Below are 19,167 nucleotides of genomic sequence, written 5' to 3' on the forward strand. Positions count from 1 at the left end.
AGAACTGAATAAACAAGGGTTAGGTCACCTAGTTTGAATCCTTCTGCCTTACATAGATCACAACCACCTGTTACTTCCTGAATTCTCTGTTCCTCAGTTTCCTCTTTATTTCCTCTTCATAAGTCTTGAGGACATTGAAAAGATAATCATAATCTTAAAATTACCTTATTCTGTTTAAAAGAAAGCTGTCACAGAAACCCAAAACATGAAGGTGCATAGTTTATTACTATCATAAAGATATGGTACATAGGGAGAACTTTTTTTAAAGTTTATTTATTTTCCCTGTTGCCCTTGTTTTTTTTTATTGTTGTAGTTATTATTGTTGTTGTTATTGATGTCATTGTTGTTGCATAAGACAGAGAGGAATGGAGAGAGGAGAGGAAGACAGAGAGGGAGAGAAAGACAGACACCTGCACAACTGTTTCACCGTTTGTGAAGCGTCTCCCCTGTAGGTGGGGAGCCGGGGGCTCAAACCGGGATCCTCTAGCCGGTCCTTGTGCTTTGTACCACCTGCACTTAACCTGCACTACCACCCGACTCCCTATGGGGAGAACTTTTATACTGTTAAAAAAATTTTTTTTTCAGTCTTTGGAAACAAGATCATTTAAAAGTCATTTTTTGTTTAACAGACATGCAGAATATTTCTCCACTCATTAGCATTTTTATAGATTAGTATAAAACTAATTTTACCTCAGCTTCCTTATGATATTTCATTTATAGAAGGAGCCATCAACCATCATAAACTTGTTTCTGGGTGTATTCATGTTTCTTTTTTTTTTTTCAATGAATAATTAGTCATTAGGGATAGTTTACTTCACTTGTTCAGAGCATTCTGTCACTGTGTAAGATTCCTCTATAAGTTTCCTGGCCACTGACTTTATTTCACAAGTGAATAATGAGTAATGAAGGGGAATTAATTGGATTTCATCCATTGTAAATCAGTAGCACTAACGCCTACACCATCACAGATGAAGGGTGGATCAGATTGCAAAACCTTTGCAGTGCTCTACTCAGTCTCAGATAAGATTGACTCACTCTTCACTTCCACAACCAAGAAGACAAGAATAAATATTTGGTGAATCAGTTATTTACATTGTAGCAGAAAGTACCTTTCTCAGGTGTGGCTTTTAAATATGAAAGTAGACAAATGAGGAGCTAATAAAATAAGAGATTTGCATTTTTGAATTCAGGAGTTCTTTATTTAAAACATTATGTTTAGGGCAGGGGGATGGTATAATATGCAAAGACTTTTAAGGTTCTAAAATCCCAGACTCAGCCCCCTGCTGGAAAATGCTCCTCTCTTTTTCTTTCTCTCTCTCTCAAACAAAAAACAAATAAAATTTAAAAAATAGGGGGCTGGGTGGTAGCGCAGAGGGTTAAGTGCATATGGCGCAAAGCGCAAGGGATGGAATAAAGATCCTGGTTTGAGCCCCCGGCTCCCCACCTGCAGGGGGTTCACTTTGCAAATGGTGAAGCAGGTCTGCAGGTGTCTTTCTCTACCCCTCTCTGTCTTCCCCTCCTCTATTTCTCTCTGTCCTATACAACAACAACAGCTATTACAACAAACACAACAGCAAGGGCAACAAAAATGGGAAAAATGGCCGCCAGGAGCAGTGCATTCCTAGTGCAGGCACTGAGCCCCAGCGATAACCCTGGAGACAAAATAATAATAATAATATAATAATAATAATAATGATGATGACAATTTAGACCTAGGAATTTACTTGAAAGGAGTGAGATCTATACAAGAAACTTGTGAGTAATCAGTACTTAGTTTTAAGGTTATTTTTGAAGACACTCTATTACTTCAAGATGCTAAAAATCACCAAGAACTTGAGGCAGAGAAACAAAAGTTTTGATTACATATCAAAAGCTCCATTCTTTCCTTACTTTGTAAAATCTGCTCTGGAACTTGAACATGCAGTATTTTATCACTCCTGAGCTGGTGTTTTTATTATTTTTAAATTTTCAAATACACAGAGACAGACAAAGAGGCAGAGAAATAGAAAGAGACCATAACACTATTCCACCATCTTTTCAGCATCCCCCAGTGCCATGGTGACCCCATGTGATTCCAGAGCTAAAAGCTGAGGTTTATACATAGTAGCATACATGCCTTATTTCTGCTTTAAGTAGAATAATTTGATTTGGATCAAATTTAGTCTTGGAATAATGCCCATATTCAAAGTTGAAAACTCCTGAGAGGACATCTGAAATTCTTCACTGGTCATGCCATGTGCTTTGGAAAGAAGTGAAAAATTAACATCAACAATAGAAAGGGAGAGGAGGACTGGGACCTAAGAGAATCTGTGCAGAAAGAGGCCAGAATGGCCATTCTTTGTGACTATCCGTGGCCAAATGAAAAATAGTTATAAAAACAAGATCTCAAGAGTGAAGTTAAAACAAACAATAATAAATAAATAAAGGAAATTGCTGGGAAATTGTGCAGATGCAGTCACATCTGCCATGTTGTCCCCTCAGGCTATTGCTAGTTCCCCGAGAGTTGGGACATTCTCAGAGGCCTGTTCCGCCATGTTGTGCCCTCAGGGCATTGTCAATTCCCCTAGCGCAGGATAGTTGGAGTGCTTTGGTTACTCCTCCCCCTTCCCATTCCCACTCCCTACCCTGGAGTGCTATGATTACTCCTCCCCCTTCTCATTCTCAAGAGAGGTATTCCCATAAAAGCCCTTCTTCTTCCGCCCCTCATTTTCTTGCCTGCTTTTCACCTCGGTGACAGAGGTATTGGTGAGTAGCAGGAGGCAGCCATTTTGGCTAGCTCCACGTGGCCCCAACTGCTGCGTTCCCACTCCCGCAGGGCTAATAAAGGATTGTGTTCCCTTTCTGCTCCAGACCAACTTTTTCTGCGTCCCGCCGCCACCACAGCAAGCGACAGGAAATAAATTGAAAATTTTCAGTTTTAAAACCCAGAATTATGGGGGTTGGGTGGTAGTGCAGTGGGTTGTGCAAAGTGCAAGGGTCCCTGTTGGAGCCCCTGACTCCCCACCTGCAGGGGGAGGCAGCTTCATGAGCAGTGAAGCTGGTCTGCAGATGTCTATTCTTTCTTTCCCCCTCTCTGTCCTCTCCTTCTCTCTCCATTTCTCTCTGTCCTATGCAACAACAAAGACATCAATAACAACAATAATAATAGCCACAGAAATGATAAAAACAACAAGGGCAACAAAAGGAAAAAATAGCCTCCAGGATCAGTAGATTCATGGTGTAGGCACTGAGCCCCAGTGATAACCCTGGAAGCAAGAGAAAAAAAAACCAGAATTATTTCTGTGTTTGTAATGGTATGGGTATAGATAGAATACTTCATACTTGTAGTTTACACTTTCCATCTAGCACCTTGTAGAAATGGAAAACAGCACCATAAGAACAATAACTATTATCTATAGATTGTTTTTTGGGGTCTTTTGTTTGTTTGGTTTTTTGTCTCCAGTGTTATTGCTGGGGTTCAGTGCCTGCACTATGAATCCACTGCTCCTGGAGGCCACTTTTTTTTCCCTTTGGTTACTGTTGTTACAGTTATTATTTTCATTATTCTTGGATAGGACAGAGAAATGGAGAGAGGAGAGGAAGACAGAGAGGGGGAGGGAAAGACAGACACCTGCAGACCTGCTTCACCGCTTGTGAGGTGACCTCCCTGCAAGTGGGGAGCCGGGTGCTCGAACTGGGATCCTTATGCCGGTCCATGTTCTTTGTGCCAGGTGTGCTTAACTCGCTGTGCTACCACCCGGCCCCCCTATAGATTGGTTTTTACAATAGCCTCTAAACATTTCCATACCCAAAAAAGTCAAGAATTGATCTCAAGTACAAACTGTAAAAAAAAAAAAAAAAATCTCTGTATGACATACACACACACTCACACACACGATAGTACAAATCACATATCCTAGAATTGTCATGAGAGTTTTGGTAAGTGAAACTGTAATGGGCAGTTTCCAGAAAAACATAAAACTATTACAATCTAACCTAGCAGGTCAAGCTAAGATGAGATTGAGAATTCCTCAAGAGATGTGTCAAGGGCAGAATCCTCAAGGTGGAGTTGTATAAATATAAAAGGCTGAAAGTGGTCAGAAGTATGATGAAACTAGGCTGTTAGAAATGAAGAAACAACTAGACTTTAGCTAGCAAATTGGGGAAGCAATATTTTCAGGAAGGAGAAAATAATCAAGTGTAAGAAATGGTTGTTAATAAAACATGACTTTTAGTTTTGATAAAATAAATTTTGATTTTTATCAACTAAAAATAATACTGCTTTATTTCCCATATTCATTCAAGTCATATATGTTTAAAACCCTAAATTATTACCTTCAATCTAAAACATATTTTTGTGTGTTCTTTGTACTGTATTTACTTACTTCCAATGTACTGCAACTCTTTAACTATAGATTACTCTCTTTTTTAAATTTTTTAAAAATTATCTTTACTTATTTATTGGATAGAGACAGCCAGAAATCTAGAGGGAAGGAGGTGATCGAGAGGGAGAGAGACAGAGAGACACCTGCAACACTGCTTCACCAAGGCTTTCCCCCTGCAGGGGACCAGGGGCTCAAACCCAGGTCCTTGGACATTGTAATATGTGCACTCAACCAGGTGTGCCACCACCCAGGCCCAGATTACTCTTTCTTTCTTCCCTTCTTTCTTTCTTTCTTTCTTTCTTTCTTTCTTTCTTTCTTTCTTTCTTTTTAAACAAACAAACAAACAAACAAACACTTCACTGGGGAAGATTCATGACTGACAGTACAGCTTCTGACACCAGATATAGTTCTGTCCCTTCTCTCTCAGTCCTGCTGACAGCGCCCTCCCCGCATGCTCTGCGCGGCGCAATGGCGGCTCCGCAGCTGAGTCCCTGCACGTGGGCCCAGATTACTCTTTCTTTATAATCATCCCTACACACATAGTTGGCAAATAGTGTACAAAAAGACCATAGAGTAATCTGTAAGAAAATGACATACTCCTTGATTCTAAGCTGTTCTGATCTTTTGATTTTTTTTTGCCTTTTTTTTCTTTATTTTCTTCAGAGTACAACCAGCTATTTTCTTTAATTTTTTAATTAATTTACTAATTTATTTATTTATTTTGGGTAGAGACAGAGAGAAATTGAGAGAGAAGGGAAGATAGGGAGAGAGGTGAGAGAGACCTGCATTACTGTCACCACTCACAAAGCTTTCCCCCTGCAGGTAGGGACTGGGGGTCTTTGCACTGTATGTGTGCATTCAACCAGGTGCACTACAGCCTGGTCTCCCAGCTTTCTTCTTAAATGAAGAAAAAAAAGTTAGTTTTTCAAGTTATACCATTTCTGATCTCATAGCAATGCTGTTGTACAAACTACCATGGAAGGGGTCAGGTGGTGGCACACAGGTTAAGCACACCCAGTACTAAGCACAAGGAACCGCACAAGGATACAGGTTTGAGCCCTGAGCTCTCCACCTGTGTGTGGGGTAGGTCACTTCTCAAGTGGTGAAGCAGGTAAGTGTCTCTCTGTCTCCCTCCCTCTCTAACTCCTAACCTCTTAATTTCTCTCTGTTCTGTCTTAATAAAACAAAAATGAAAAATGGCCGCCAGGAACAGTGGATTCGTAGTGCAGGCTCCAAGCCCCAGAACTACCAGGAAACAAACAAAGAAGAAATGAATATTGTAGGGAAGATAAACCATTATAGTTAGATAATAATCATCACTATTATCCTAGTTCTGAACTATGCAACATGGTAAGAAATACCATTTACTAATATTTTGCTAATTAAAAAATCATTATTTTATAGATGCCAAGCAGATCTGTTCCAGCTTCTGACTGTGTATCAGGTCAAGATTTGCACAGTACAATCTATGAAGTCATTCATCATATCCCTGCTCAGCAGGACTATCCGGAGTAAGTATAGACTAGCATTTCATGATGCTTGTACAGAGGGGCTCAGAATTCAGCCCTTACACTCCCCAGGATTTATCGAGAAAAATAAATTAGAAGATTTTGACTCTCAACATCTTAATACACTTTGACCATCTGAAAATAATTTTTATAAATAAGCAACAGGCAAATTCACAGCAATCTTCTAAGATCATGCATGTAACCCAGTGGACAAGATGCAGAGCACCAGGCTCCAGCATTTCACATGAGGAGTCCATAGCTGGGACTGAAAGGCATCTTTACTCCAATTTTTATTTTATTAAATATGCCTTATTTTGGTTGTCTTGGTGATTGTCCAGTGGCTACAGTGGTTTTTAGAACCATGATAATCATTCACTTCAAATAGGACTATGTGTGGGGGGGTGGGTGGGGGTGTCTGTGAGCATCAAATGCATAACCTCTTCAAAACAGTATGCTCTCAACTGAATAGCAGCTCGGTGAGGTCTGGCCTCACACCCTGAGAGGGTTAAACTAAAGCCAGGGTCCTGACCAGAAAAATCACTTAACAGTTAACCTCAAGACTGACACTAAGGAATAGCCCTCACTTCCCTGTCATGGAGAAACCAAGCCTACAGCCTTTTGAAATAATGAAATAAACTTCCCTTTTTTATGGACTGTAGTTGCCTGCAGGCATAACTGCCACCAATTGTCTTCTATCATTTCTTTATTTGTCATTTATTGACTTTGAAAAGAACATCAATAACGGCACACTGGAACTTCCCCTCTGGCAAAAGAAAACAGTTCTAGCAGTAATGCATGCACACCTCTCGGTAAATACCAAAAATAACAGATTGCAATGGATGAATGTTCAGAAAATCGACTTATAGGAAAGAGACCCTGTCCTGGAGTGACTGTGCAACCATTTAAGAACTAAATAAGTAGCAGACAATCTCTGAAGGCCCCATAAACACATTCTTTTTGGTTTCAGGAGTCCTGGTGGAAAAGGAAAAAAGTAGGAGCAGACTGCAATGAAGCTAGAAACTTTTGGTTTGAAAATGAGTTTTGTCTTAAAGTATTGTTTCTACTCTAGTAAAATACATGAGATAGACAGTTTTGCATGACAACTTTTTATTTTATTTTATTTTTTTATTTTTTATTTTTTATTAAAGAAAGGATTAATTAACAAAACCATAGGGTAGGAGGGGTACAACTCCACACAATTCCCACTGCCCAATCTCCATATCCCACCCCCTCCCCCGATAGCTTTCCCATTCTCTAGCCCTCTGGGAGCATGGACCCAGGGTCATTGAGGGTTGCAGAAGGTAGATGGTCTGGCTTCTGTAATTGCTTCCTCGCTGAACATGGGCGTTGACTGGTCGGTCCATACTCCCAGTCTGCCTCTCTCTTTCCCTAGTAGGATGGGTCTCTGGGGAAGCTGAGCTCCAGGACACATTGGTGGTGTCTTCAATCCAGGGAAGTCTGGCCGGCATCCTGATGACACCTGGAACCTGGTGACTGAAAAGAGAGTTAACATACAAAGCCAAACAAATTGTTGAGCAATCATGGACCCAAAGCTTGGAAAAGTGGAGAGGAAGTATTAGGGAGGTACTCACTGCAAACTCTAGCATGACAACTTTTGAAAAGGCCTAAAAATACTCACCTTACTCTGAAAAGTATAGAAAGAATTTTTTTTAAAGTAGCCTAGAGCGAGGGGGTTGGCAGCATAATGGTTATGCAAATAGACTCTCATGCCTGAGGCTACAAGGTCTCATGTTCAATCCCCCACATCACCATAATCCAGAGCAGAGCAGTGCTCTGGTAAAAAAAAAAAAAAAAAAAAAAGGCTAGGTATGGTGAAATTACACAGAATTACACAGGTAAATTTAGCTTAGCAAAAAATAAAATTTGTATATTTTAAAGTGATTAGGTTGCTTCTTTGGGTGAAAAAATGATTCTTTGAATAAAAAAAATCACCCTCTGAAACTACATTTCTTTCAAAAATAACCAGTATCTTCATAATTTATTGGGACTATAAAAATATATTTCAGAAGTACACTTGGGGCTGGGGAGACAGCATAATGGTTACTCAAAAGACTTTGATGCCTAAGGCTCTGAGGTCCAAGGTTCAATCCCCAGAACCCCCATAAGCCAAAGCTGAGCAGTACTCTGGTCTACTGTAGCCCTCTCTGCACTGAAGTAAACTTTGGTGCCCTGGTCTCTTTCACTCTCTCTCTCTCTCAATCAAAAAATAAAATTCAATATTTTTAAAAGAAAAGGAAATAAACTTGCAAGTCTCAAAGTAAAGCAGAAACACTCTTTTCAAGAGAAGAATGGCTGTTCAAAATTGCTATTGAGGATGTGCTCTTTGGAAGTGCAGTCAAGACAACATCCCACACCAACCTCCCCATCATCAGTGACCTCCCCATCTCCATGGCCCTTCTCATCACACTTCCTTGTAGAGTGCCTTCTAAGTCTTTGCTTTCTCTCATATGTCTCTACTGTCCAATGACTCTCACCTCCTGTATTTCCAGCCTTTACAACCTTCCCCTATAATTAGTCCTTCTCTTTTCCTCAAAGACTCTCTTTAATATCCCTTAAAAATATTTCTTACTCAGACTTTCATCCAACTCATCCTAAAGAGAACCAACATTAGGGGCCAGGTCGTGGCACACCAGGTTAAGAGCACATAATCACAGTGTACAAGGACTCAGGTTCAAGCCCCTGGTCCCCACCTACGGGGGAAAGCTTTTCGAGTAGTGTAGCAGGGCTACAGGTGTCTCGCTGTCTCTCTCCTTCTCTATCTTCCCTGCCCCTCTCAATTTCTCTGTCTCTAACAATAATAAGTAAATAAGTAATTTTTTAAAAAGAGAACCAATACTACTTAAATTGCTAAAAATTTTAAAAACAAGGATAATGCTTTCTGCCTTTTGTGAATGTTTTCTTTCAATTTCACGAAACTGTTTGGAATTTATTTTATTTACAATCCAACTACAATATTTCCAGAACATCAACCATGTGCTAGGGATAGGTATTAAATGAGACTTAATCTTTTAAGGATTTCATAGTTTAGTGGGTTCCTGCTTGCTTATTTTAACTAAAGATTAGTGAGCCTTGTAGAATAAATATTCCTCTATAGAATTAAATATTGCCTATACATGAACAGACCATTTTCCTCTTCTGATTGCCTATGGTTTTATTCTCTAGATCAAATTAAATTCAAACATCAAATTCATGAATAATGCAGTACAACAGGTGCTTAATGAATCCCTTTCCATGCCCTACTTCCTAAGTGAACGAGTCAGCTCTAAGTAAATAATGGTAACTTACTACTTTCTATACTATTTCTATTTGATAGTTATTTCTACAGCCAAAAATTTTCTTTCTTTTGTTCTTAGGCTACCCTAGTAATGTTTTTTTATTTTTTTATTTTTATTTATAAAAAGGCAACACTGACAAAAACCATAGGGTAAGAGGGGTACAACTCCACACAATTCCTACCACCAGAACTCCATATACCATTCTCTCCCTTGATAGCTTTCCTATTCTTTATCCACCAGGAGTATGGACCCAGTGTCATTATGGGGTGCAGAAGGTGGAAGGTCTGGCTTCTATAACTGCTTCCCCACTGAACATGAGCATTGACAGGTTGATCCATACTCCCAGCCTATCTCTCTCTTTCCCTAGTGGGGCAAAGCTCTGGGGCAGTGGGGGTCCAAGACACATTGGTGGGGTTGTCTGCCCAGGGAAGTCCAGTTGGCATCATGGTAGTAGCATCTAGAACCTGGTGGCCGAAAAGAGAGTTAATAGATAAAGCCAAATAAGTTGTTGACTAACCATGAACCTAAAGGCTGGAATACTGCTGATGATGAGTTGGGGGGGGGGGGGTCTCCATTTTGTAGATACTCAGTAGGCCTATTTTACTTATATTCCAAAGGACCCATGACTTTACTAGTTTTTTGTTGTTGTTTGTTTGTTTTCAGAGCCTGACATCTGATATGCAGATGGATCCAAGTTATTGTGTGGGGAGATGATTTCATGGCTGGAAAAAGGGTTAGAAAGCTGGATCAGGGAAGAGAGTAGCTCCCAAATATGGGAAAGGTGTATAAATATTGTTGACTGTAAACCCCATTGATTTGATCTGACCTGGGTCCCATATTCAGCTTAGGAGACTATATAGCCTCTGCATCCCTGTAGATATGAGCTCACATTCTGTGGTCATGAGTAGGAATGTTCCAAGCTACCCCAATTTCAGGTCCCATCTTCCTTGGAGGATGGAACATTCTCTACCGTTGTTGATCCACATTGAGGGCAAGGTCTTATGGGGACCCACAAAGGGGTCTATTGTGTTGTTCCTGATAGAGATGACTGGTAACAATGGAGAGAGGGATCTATTCAATTTCTAGGCCCATCATGTCTGTGTGGGACTCTCACGACTCCCCAACTAGAGCCCCAGATGATGGGGTAGCCTGATAATGACTAAAGAGTCATCATTAAAGTATGCCAGTCTCTTGCTGTTATTCAGCTCTTTTCAGTCCTTACTTTGATAAGGTTATCTTTGGAGTGACTGAGGGGAGTGTAATAGGAAGTAGGTGAGGAAGGTATCTAAGTTGAAGTAGAAACTATTCCATTAGGAACTTTATGGTGTCTTTTTAGGTCTTTCTACTTGCTTGCTGCATATACTGACTCACTGCAGACTATTGTGCATTTTTGCTTTCAGGTATATATTTTGCCCTAATTTATGGATACATGTGAATATATGCCCTATCTCATGGGACTTGTTCATGTTTCTATTTTATACATGTGTCTGTCACCTATTTGGTCTGGTGTTCAGCAAATAGATAAATTGGTCAGTGTTCATATTATCTTACTCATTCCAATTATTTGTTAATTAATCTTGTGGCTACATGTATTTCAGTGCTGTTTTTTGACACTGTTAAATGTTTTTGAACCAATTTGTTTTGGAGTTAATAAGACTGGCTAAGACTGGCTATTATTCTCTCTTTCTTTCTATCTTCCCCCAATCCCCATGTTTTTATACCACAAGGGCAATCACTTGGACTCAGGGTCTGCACAACTGTACTTTTCCCAGAGGACTAGTTGTCAGGGTAAGAGACAACTAGAAAGGGAGAAACAGAGGGAGAGAGAAACAGAAAGAGAGAGGCACAACACTACTCCACCACTTGTGAAGTTTCCCTCCTGCAGGTGGAAACTGGAGGCTTGAATCCTGGTCGTTCCACATGGCAATGTGTGTGTGTTTTATTTATTTATTTTTTCAATGTGTGTGCTTTATTGTGTGAGTCACCATCAGCCCCTGTTAATATTTTAAAGATGGGAAAGTAAGACAATTCAAGTAAGAAAACCTTTAGTGATTATTTACTCTTTTTTAGTTATTGATTTATAAATGTAATTTTTCTTTACTATCTCAAAATGCTCATATTATTTTAAACTATGGGCTGTCATAAAATAGCATAAGGTTCTAATTACTGTAAAACCAAAATTCTAGATAGCTCACCAGGGTGGGAACCAACTTTGCCACCCAAATTTGACCCCTTCCCCATACTGCATGGAATACCATAACACTGAGGGAAAGCTTCTGGACTGTGGTATCTCTCCTTCTCTTACTCTGTCTTTATCTGAAAAAAAAATTGAACCAGGGAGACAGATGGTAGCGCAGCAGGTTAAGCACACGTGGCACAAAGTGCAAGGACTGGCTGAAGGATCCCGGTTTGAGCACCCGGCTCCCCACTTGCAGGGGAGTTGCTTCACAAGTGGTGAAGCAGGTCTGCAGGTGTCTATCTTTCTCTCCCCCCTCTGTCTCCCATCCTCTCTCCACTTCTCTCTGTCTTATCCAATGACAGCAGCAACAACAATAATAATAATAACCACAACAATGATAAAACAACAAGGGTAACAAAAGGGGAAAAAATGGTCTCCAGGTGCAGTGGATTCGTGGTGCAGGCACAGAGCCCCGGGCAATAACCCTGAAGGCAAAAAAAAAAAAACTGACCCAGAGTAGCGGAGCTCTCACAATTAAGAAAATAGGTAAATAAATAAAAGTGAAACTGAAAATTCATAGTGCATTTGCCATATCATAATATCTCTTTGCCAGGTGACCGTTCTTGGGCAAAGTGGTCATTGGTGTGAAATAAGGAAGCAACATTTTGAAGAGAAACACTGGAAAAGTATACACATCTGGAACCGGTGAAGAAATTAATCCTAATACCTCCTGCTCACTGTTTCCTTTAATGCAGAATAGAGCCGCATATAAAAGTTGGACTGCAGGTTTTCACACTGCAATGTGTGACAGAGTAATGTGTTGGGGAAATATTCCTTCGCCTTTATCATGATGACTGTGAGGTAGAAAAGATGAGACTTTCCATATAAACTTTTTTAAAACCAAGTTTCCCTTGGTCTAAAAGGGTCAATTATTTACATTCCACACTTTTGCTTTCATCAATATAGATACTAACCTATAAATGTGGAACATTACATTTGTATTTTTAACAGACTATTTTATTAAATTCTCATCATTGTTACCATTGCTATGTAATTTTAAATTTTCTCTCCAAATTTACTTCTTGTTGTTTGTCCCACAGAAGAGTATGTCTACCTTTTTATAGGTTGTCAACTAAGCAGTTACATTTTCTGAAATGATTTGTAAAGTGCTGAAGGAAATAACTTATTAAAGTCTTTTATTTTTGTTCAAGGAAAGACAGACTTAAATAAATTATCCTGCTTTTGCTTGTATATGAGGTTGGTTATTTGTTCTGCAGAGTGGAACTTTTACATAAAATCTAAAAATAGAGAGCTAAGAAGACAGCATAACAGTTATGCAACAGACTTTCATGCCTGAGGCTGAGCAGTACTTTGGTATTTCTCTGTGTTTCTTTCTCTCTCTCTTTCATTAAGATAAAATAAAATAATATAAAATCACATTACTTAAATTTTTCATTGTAGAGTTAGATTTTTTCTGTGTTCTTATTTGCCAACAATCATTGACAATTAAAATATCAGTGCTGCATAAGGGAAAAGAAGGAACTTTTAAAAAATATTTATTCCCTTTTGTTTTATTGTTATAGTTATTATTGTTGTTATTGATATCATCGTTGTTGGATAGGACAGAGAGAAATGGAGAGAGGAAGGGAAGACAGAGAGGGAGAGAGAAAGATAGACACCTGCAGACCTGTTTCACAGCTTGTGAAGCGATTCCCCGGCAGGTGGAGAGCCAGGGTGTTTGAATTGGGATTCTTACAGTCCTTATGCTTCATGCCCTGTGTGTTTAACCCACTGTGCTACTGCCCGACTCCCTGGAATTTTCTTTTAGATTCCGGTGTTTGTGTTGAAAATCATGGGACAAGAACAAGACCAACTTGAGAATATTCACCACTTTTTTTCCACCCCCATTAGGGTAGAGCTCTACATACAGTCTATAGAAGACAAGTTTAAATAGTTCTTTATAGAACTGGGCAGGGGCATACCCAATAAGATGTATATGACCCTGGTTCCCACCTCAGGGGGTGTTGTAATTTAACTTAAAGGTGGCTTGGGGAGTTGAGGCACACAAAAGGATTCACAGTGGGGTGCTAGGAACGGGTTTAAACAATACAAGGTTTTATTAGGGTGAAACGAGTAAAAAGCAAAATAAGCAATTACCATCAGAGGTTAAGAGTATGCTAGATCCATAAAGTCTGTGTACAGTTATCAATAGTTTAGTCCCATAAGATAAACAATTATCAGCTGAGGTATAGGTTGCTCATGGCTGGAGGAGTCTTAAAGAGTTTACGGGCTAGTGAGTCACACAAGTTCAGTTCCCAGGAAAAGTAGCCATGGCGGATACCTGGAGAACTTCCGCCAAGATGCTTCTGACCAGGAGATGAAGCAGCAGCCAAAGAGAGTGACCTGCACCAAGTTCGTGCTTTTATACATTCCCTTCTCTGCAGCACCTCCTCAGGCTGACATCATTCATATGCTAGTAGTCCCAAACTCATGTTAGGGTCACAACAAGGGGGGATACGTTACAAGTGGTGAAACAGTGCTGCAGGTATCCCCCTTTTCTTTCTCAATTTCTGTCTTTATCAATCAATCAGTATATTTTATTTTTATTTTTTAAAAGTATTTACTTATTATTTAATAATAAGTAAATAATTTTACTTATTATTACTTAATTTACTTATTATTATTCATAAGAAACGTAGGAGGAGAGAAAGAAACAACCATCACTCTGGTACATGTGCTGCCAGGGATTGAATTCAGGACCTCATGTTTGAGAATCCAATGCTTTATCCACTGTGCCACCTCCCAGACCACTAAGTAAATATTTTAAAAGAGATTTATTTATTTATGAGAGAGTGGGAAAGAAAGAAAGGTCTTCTAGTACTTCCTATAGTTGCAGGAGGTTAGAGTATAAACCAGTCAAGGGGAGCAAGTTCCTACAGGCTGCACTTAGTAAAAACTGAAGAAATTCTCTTACTCCTCTGGATAAATCCAGTGCATTCATTTTCCTTTTTCCCAGTCTTATTCCACAGCAATAATAAAATACAAATCATAGGACTATACACTGTAATCTTACAATCTTATAACCTACTATTAATCACAAATAAAAAATGGAATAAATAAAATAATGTAGATTGTGGAGAACAGTTAAAATAAGAAGCTTGCTTTCTCATGACATATCCTCTTTCAAACTTGAAGTGCTCACTTTATTAGTTTATTGATTCTTGGATAGGCTGTGCTCCTTTTATATTGCTGCATTAAAAAATCAGTTAGGGACCAAATGATAGAGTTAGGGAAACACATTTTATAACCACCAAATGAAATAACTGATTCAGATAACAACCATCATTAGATAAGATTGTTAGGTAAAAGGTATCAGATAAAGTTATTAGATGATCAAGGGTCAAACTGCAGAAACTCTGTGAAGTGATGATGATCTGGAGGCATATAGAGAAGCAAGTATATTAAGTGACACAAAGCAATTAGCTGTTCAGAGCACATAGAGTGGGAATAGTCATCTGAGTGTTGTGGATCTTAAATAAAAATATGAACATTTATGTTTAATAACATTGAAATCAAACACTCTAACCTAACTCTGCCATTCCTTAGGAATGAATTGTGATTAAAAACAGCTGGAAACAACCCAAATATCCAATAGAGGATTTGCTTAAGAAACATAACTATTAAGAAAGAGATAGAGATATTATTTTACCAACATATTAAAATATAGAGACACAGAAGACAAACCATAAGATGCTTTAGGCATCTACAGAGAATAGATAAGGACCTGGTAGTAATGCACCTGGTTGAGCACACATGTTGCAATGTGCAAGGACCCAAGTTCAAGCCCCTGGTCCCCACCTGTGGGAAGAAAGCTTCTCAAGTGGTGAATCAGTACTGCTGGTTTCTCTAGGTCTCTCTCCCTCTCTACCTCCCCCTTCCTCTTGATTTCTGGCTATCTCTATCAAGTAAATAAATAAAATTTTAAAAAAGAATTAAAAGGCGGGTGCACGCAGTGGCATACCTGGTTGAGCAGACATATTAACAGTGTTCAAGGATCTGTGTTCAGGGCCCTGGTCCCCACCTGTACAAGGAAAGCTTCACAAGAAGTGAATCAGTACTGCAGATGTCTCTCTTTCTCTCTTCCTCTTTCTCCCCAGTCCTTTTAATTTCTCTTTGTCTCTATCCAATAAATAAATAAATAAAATACATTTTTTAAAAGAGAGTAGATCATAGTTATTCTCACCCTATGTGCGTGCGTGCGCGCGCACACATAGACACACACACACGAGTAGTTATGTGAGGCAATAGATGTGTCAGCTGACCTATTGCCATAATTATTTCACTGTATGTGTGTACCAAATCATCACACCTTAAACTTAAACATTATATGTCAATTGTATTTAAACAAAACTGGTAAAATAAAATAACATGTAAGCTTACCTTTCAGAAATAGCTTAATGGCATTTTTCTAGGGGAGGTATGCATATTTGTTCATATTCTTTCCAATTACAGGAAAGATTTATGGTAGCTCATATAAACAAATGATATAGCAAGATAAAAATTATCTCCCCAAGGTAAAGTTGATTTTTTAAAAAGCAGGATGAAGGAATGATGGTAGTTTACGAAGGCCAAATAAATGCAGAAATGAAGTTAATAACCACCCTCTGTTAATTCCACCCTTCATCTGTGAGTATTGTTTTATACTACTGAGATCACATGGCATTTACAGGTGCAGAACTAAGGAGGGGCTTCTAAATTTATTGCAATTTGTAATTGTCAGAACTAAAGAAAAGTTACATTCCCATTGTAGGGATAGGACAGTGCAGATACGCTTTTTCAGTCAGGCACTCATTCCAGATCCATCCATATCTCCTCTCCTTTCTCAGTATTAAGATTTCTCCCTCCCTGGGACCTTTGTTTTTGTTGAAATATCTCCACCTTAGAGAGCAGTTACTAACTACAGTGATCTGTGACTGCACCTCTGTGTTCCCCTCCCTAAACACAACTCTGGAACACCTCAAACTTTAGACAAATGTAAGCAGCTTTTTCTTGAAAATTTCATAATATATTAGCATGGTTTACTCATCAAAGCCCATAAAATATGTACTAAGATAACATTTTTATTAGTTTTTGGTTTGGTTATTTTTGTATACCCTATGGAATTTCTGACCACTAAAACAGAAAATACAAATATACATTCTTATAATTTCAAACTCACTTTTCAATTACTTATAATTCCCCTCATTTCTGTATCTCACATAGACAAAGACACAGACTCTTCAAGCATGGTTCCACTGAAGGCATCAAGGAATTGCTGAAGGGAGAAATGTAAAAGGATCTAGAATCCAATTAACTTTTGCTGTCATTGGTGTGTAACACCAAATGACTCACTGCTTTTTTAGTAAATGGGGATGAAAATCTCATAAATTAATCAAGGTTTCTAAAGGAAGTGATGAGCCAAACCCCAGATGTTCACCTAATTACAAATTAATCTTTAAAACCAGCCTGAAATTCTTAGTACTAAACATAATATCGCTGTTGTTGAAATTTTAGCTTCATATTATTGCTAACGTGTCTTAAAATCTACTCTTCGTGTTATTAGTGGGGTATATTTTCTACAGATAAACTTATAAGCAGAAACTTAAAATACTTATGAATAAGCCACATTTTCCTTCCTTACTGACATTTGAACACTTCCATAATAAAAATTTTTCATTAAAAGAAATTGTACATATCCTCTCAAAGAACATCCATGTGATCCTCAACTGTACAAGATCATGCACCTTATTTTCATTGAAATAGTAAAATTAAATAATAATACATTACTGTTGGGAAATTGTGCAGATGTGGTCGAGCTTGGAAGGGGCCCACAAACCACCCTATTTCCATGCTAGTATGGCCTGCCCCTTTATCTACATACCAATCTTCTGCTTTGTCTTACATATGACTAAAGGTCTCTTTCCTAAGTCCCTGCAGGGTATTATTCCTGCTAATGAATCCCTGGCAATGGTTGCTAGGGAAGCGCCTACCATTTCCAGCCCCTCCCACTTATGGTATTATAAAAGCCACTTCCATTTCTGGTTTCTCTTCCGCATCCTGACCTAGAGGAGGTCAGGCATGCAGACCAGGAGGCAGACATCGGCCACTGCAGTTTGCTCCACGTAGCTTAACCAGCTGTACTCACACCAGACTCTGGGGCGCCCGTATGAATAAAGATTTGTATTGCTACTGCCACAAACTTGGTTCCTGGGTTATCTCTCTGATGCAAGCCCATCACAGTGCATATAATATAGGTAGTTGTTTTTGTTACAGAGCGAGAATTAACCACCATCCACTGCAAGGAAGCAAAAGATGTTTATTCACGAATTGCAATCCGGGCCGAGTGGCGACTGATGTTAGTCTACCAAGCTCGACCCTGAACAAGGCTCAAACCACACAATTTATAGGAATTCAGACTGCACTCAGGGAGGGAGAACACATCAGCTTATCAGCCTATATCCAATAACATGTTATAGAAAACGCAAAATCCAATTATTTCAAACTTAGCAAAAGCATGATCCATTCAAAGCAAAGCACTGGCTAAATTCAAACATTGCAAGACCACACAGCCAATAAAATTCAACCAGGTAGGGTCACCACATCCCCCCGCCATCAGCTGCCCCTTCCTAGAAAATAATTTCCTAGTGCAAAGGCCCTGATAAGCCTTTCCTGTTTGCAGGGTCTTTCAAGCAACTTGCAAAACAACCGATGGCCTTCACTGATTGGGTCCTGTTTTCCAAGGGGGAAAGGGCAAGGAATTTTCCATCTCATACCACAAACAACTTATACTAAAAGCACTTAACAAATAACTGCATGAAAGAGAACTTTTAAAACTACTTCTAACATTCCTTAAAACTACTGCTTCTAACAGTTTTACCACATATTATTAGATACTTCATTTCTTCATAGAAATTAAAATCTTATCTTCTGTTTCTATATTGATACGTATACATATGAATCCCTATAGTTTCTTTTTTTTCCCCCAAGCCAGTTTTTATTTCTGATTAATAGTGACTTATCAGCCTGTAAGATTACAGGGCATAAGTTTACAGAGTGTCATGCCACAAAGTCTTAGAATCAACTAGTATGCTTCTGGGTTTGGTTTCTTTCTTTCTCTCTTTCTTCTTTCCTTTCTTTCTTTTTTGCAAGTTCTTGTGTTTTAGTTCTCTAGATGCTACATGAGTGAAATCATCTGGCAGTTGCCTTTTTTTTTTTTTTTTTATATTTTATTTTATTTATTTATTCCCTTTTGTTGCCCTTGTTGTTTTATTGTTGTAGTTATTATTGTTGTTGTCATTGTTGGATAGGACAGAGAGAAATGGAGAGAGGGAGGGGAAGACAGAGAGGAGGAGAGAAAGATAGACACCTGCAGACCTGCTTCACCGCCTGTGAAGCGACTCCCCTGCAGGTGGGGAGCCGGGGTTCGAACCGGGATCCTTATGCTGGTTCTTGTGCTTTGCGCCACCTACGCTTAACCTGCTGCGCTACAGCCCGACTCCCTGGCAGTTGCCTTTTACCTCTTTACTTATTTCACTAACCATAATCACCTCTAGTTTCATCCATTTTGCCCTAAGGACACAGTGCCACCATTTTTTTTTTTTTTATAGCAGAGTTGTATCCCATATAGTATATATCCCATTCTCATTAGTTCATTTTTAAATGTACATGAACATATGCTTTAAATTCGTGAGCCAGTAAGAAAGCAAAGGTTTTTTGTTTTTTAATAATCAGATAAAGATATCGATACAGAAGCTGAACTTAACTTTATTGTTCTCTTTCCT

At 38.9% G+C, this 19,167-nt stretch overlaps 1 protein-coding gene across 3 annotated transcripts in view; it reads left to right on the plus strand.

Annotated features, from left to right (window-relative positions):
• The window catches only part of HEPACAM2 (HEPACAM family member 2), a 79,158-nt gene extending 66,560 nt beyond the window's left edge, over positions 1-12,598 (plus strand). For 2 of the 3 annotated variants that reach the window (XM_016187877.2, XM_016187878.2), the window contains 2 exons: positions 5,769-5,875; positions 11,961-12,598. In XM_016187877.2, coding sequence (XP_016043363.1) covers positions 5,769-5,875; positions 11,961-11,964 — 111 coding nt within the window. In that variant the 3' untranslated portion in view covers positions 11,965-12,598. Of the gene's footprint in view, positions 1-5,768; positions 5,880-11,960 lie in introns of those variants that run through there. The other variant, XM_007522494.3, reaches the window with a different exon arrangement.
• Positions 12,599-19,167: the final 6,569 nt, after the last annotated feature.

This window comes from Erinaceus europaeus, chromosome 8, assembly GCF_950295315.1.
Source record: "Erinaceus europaeus chromosome 8, mEriEur2.1, whole genome shotgun sequence".
Taxonomy (NCBI): Eukaryota; Metazoa; Chordata; class Mammalia; order Eulipotyphla; family Erinaceidae; genus Erinaceus; species Erinaceus europaeus.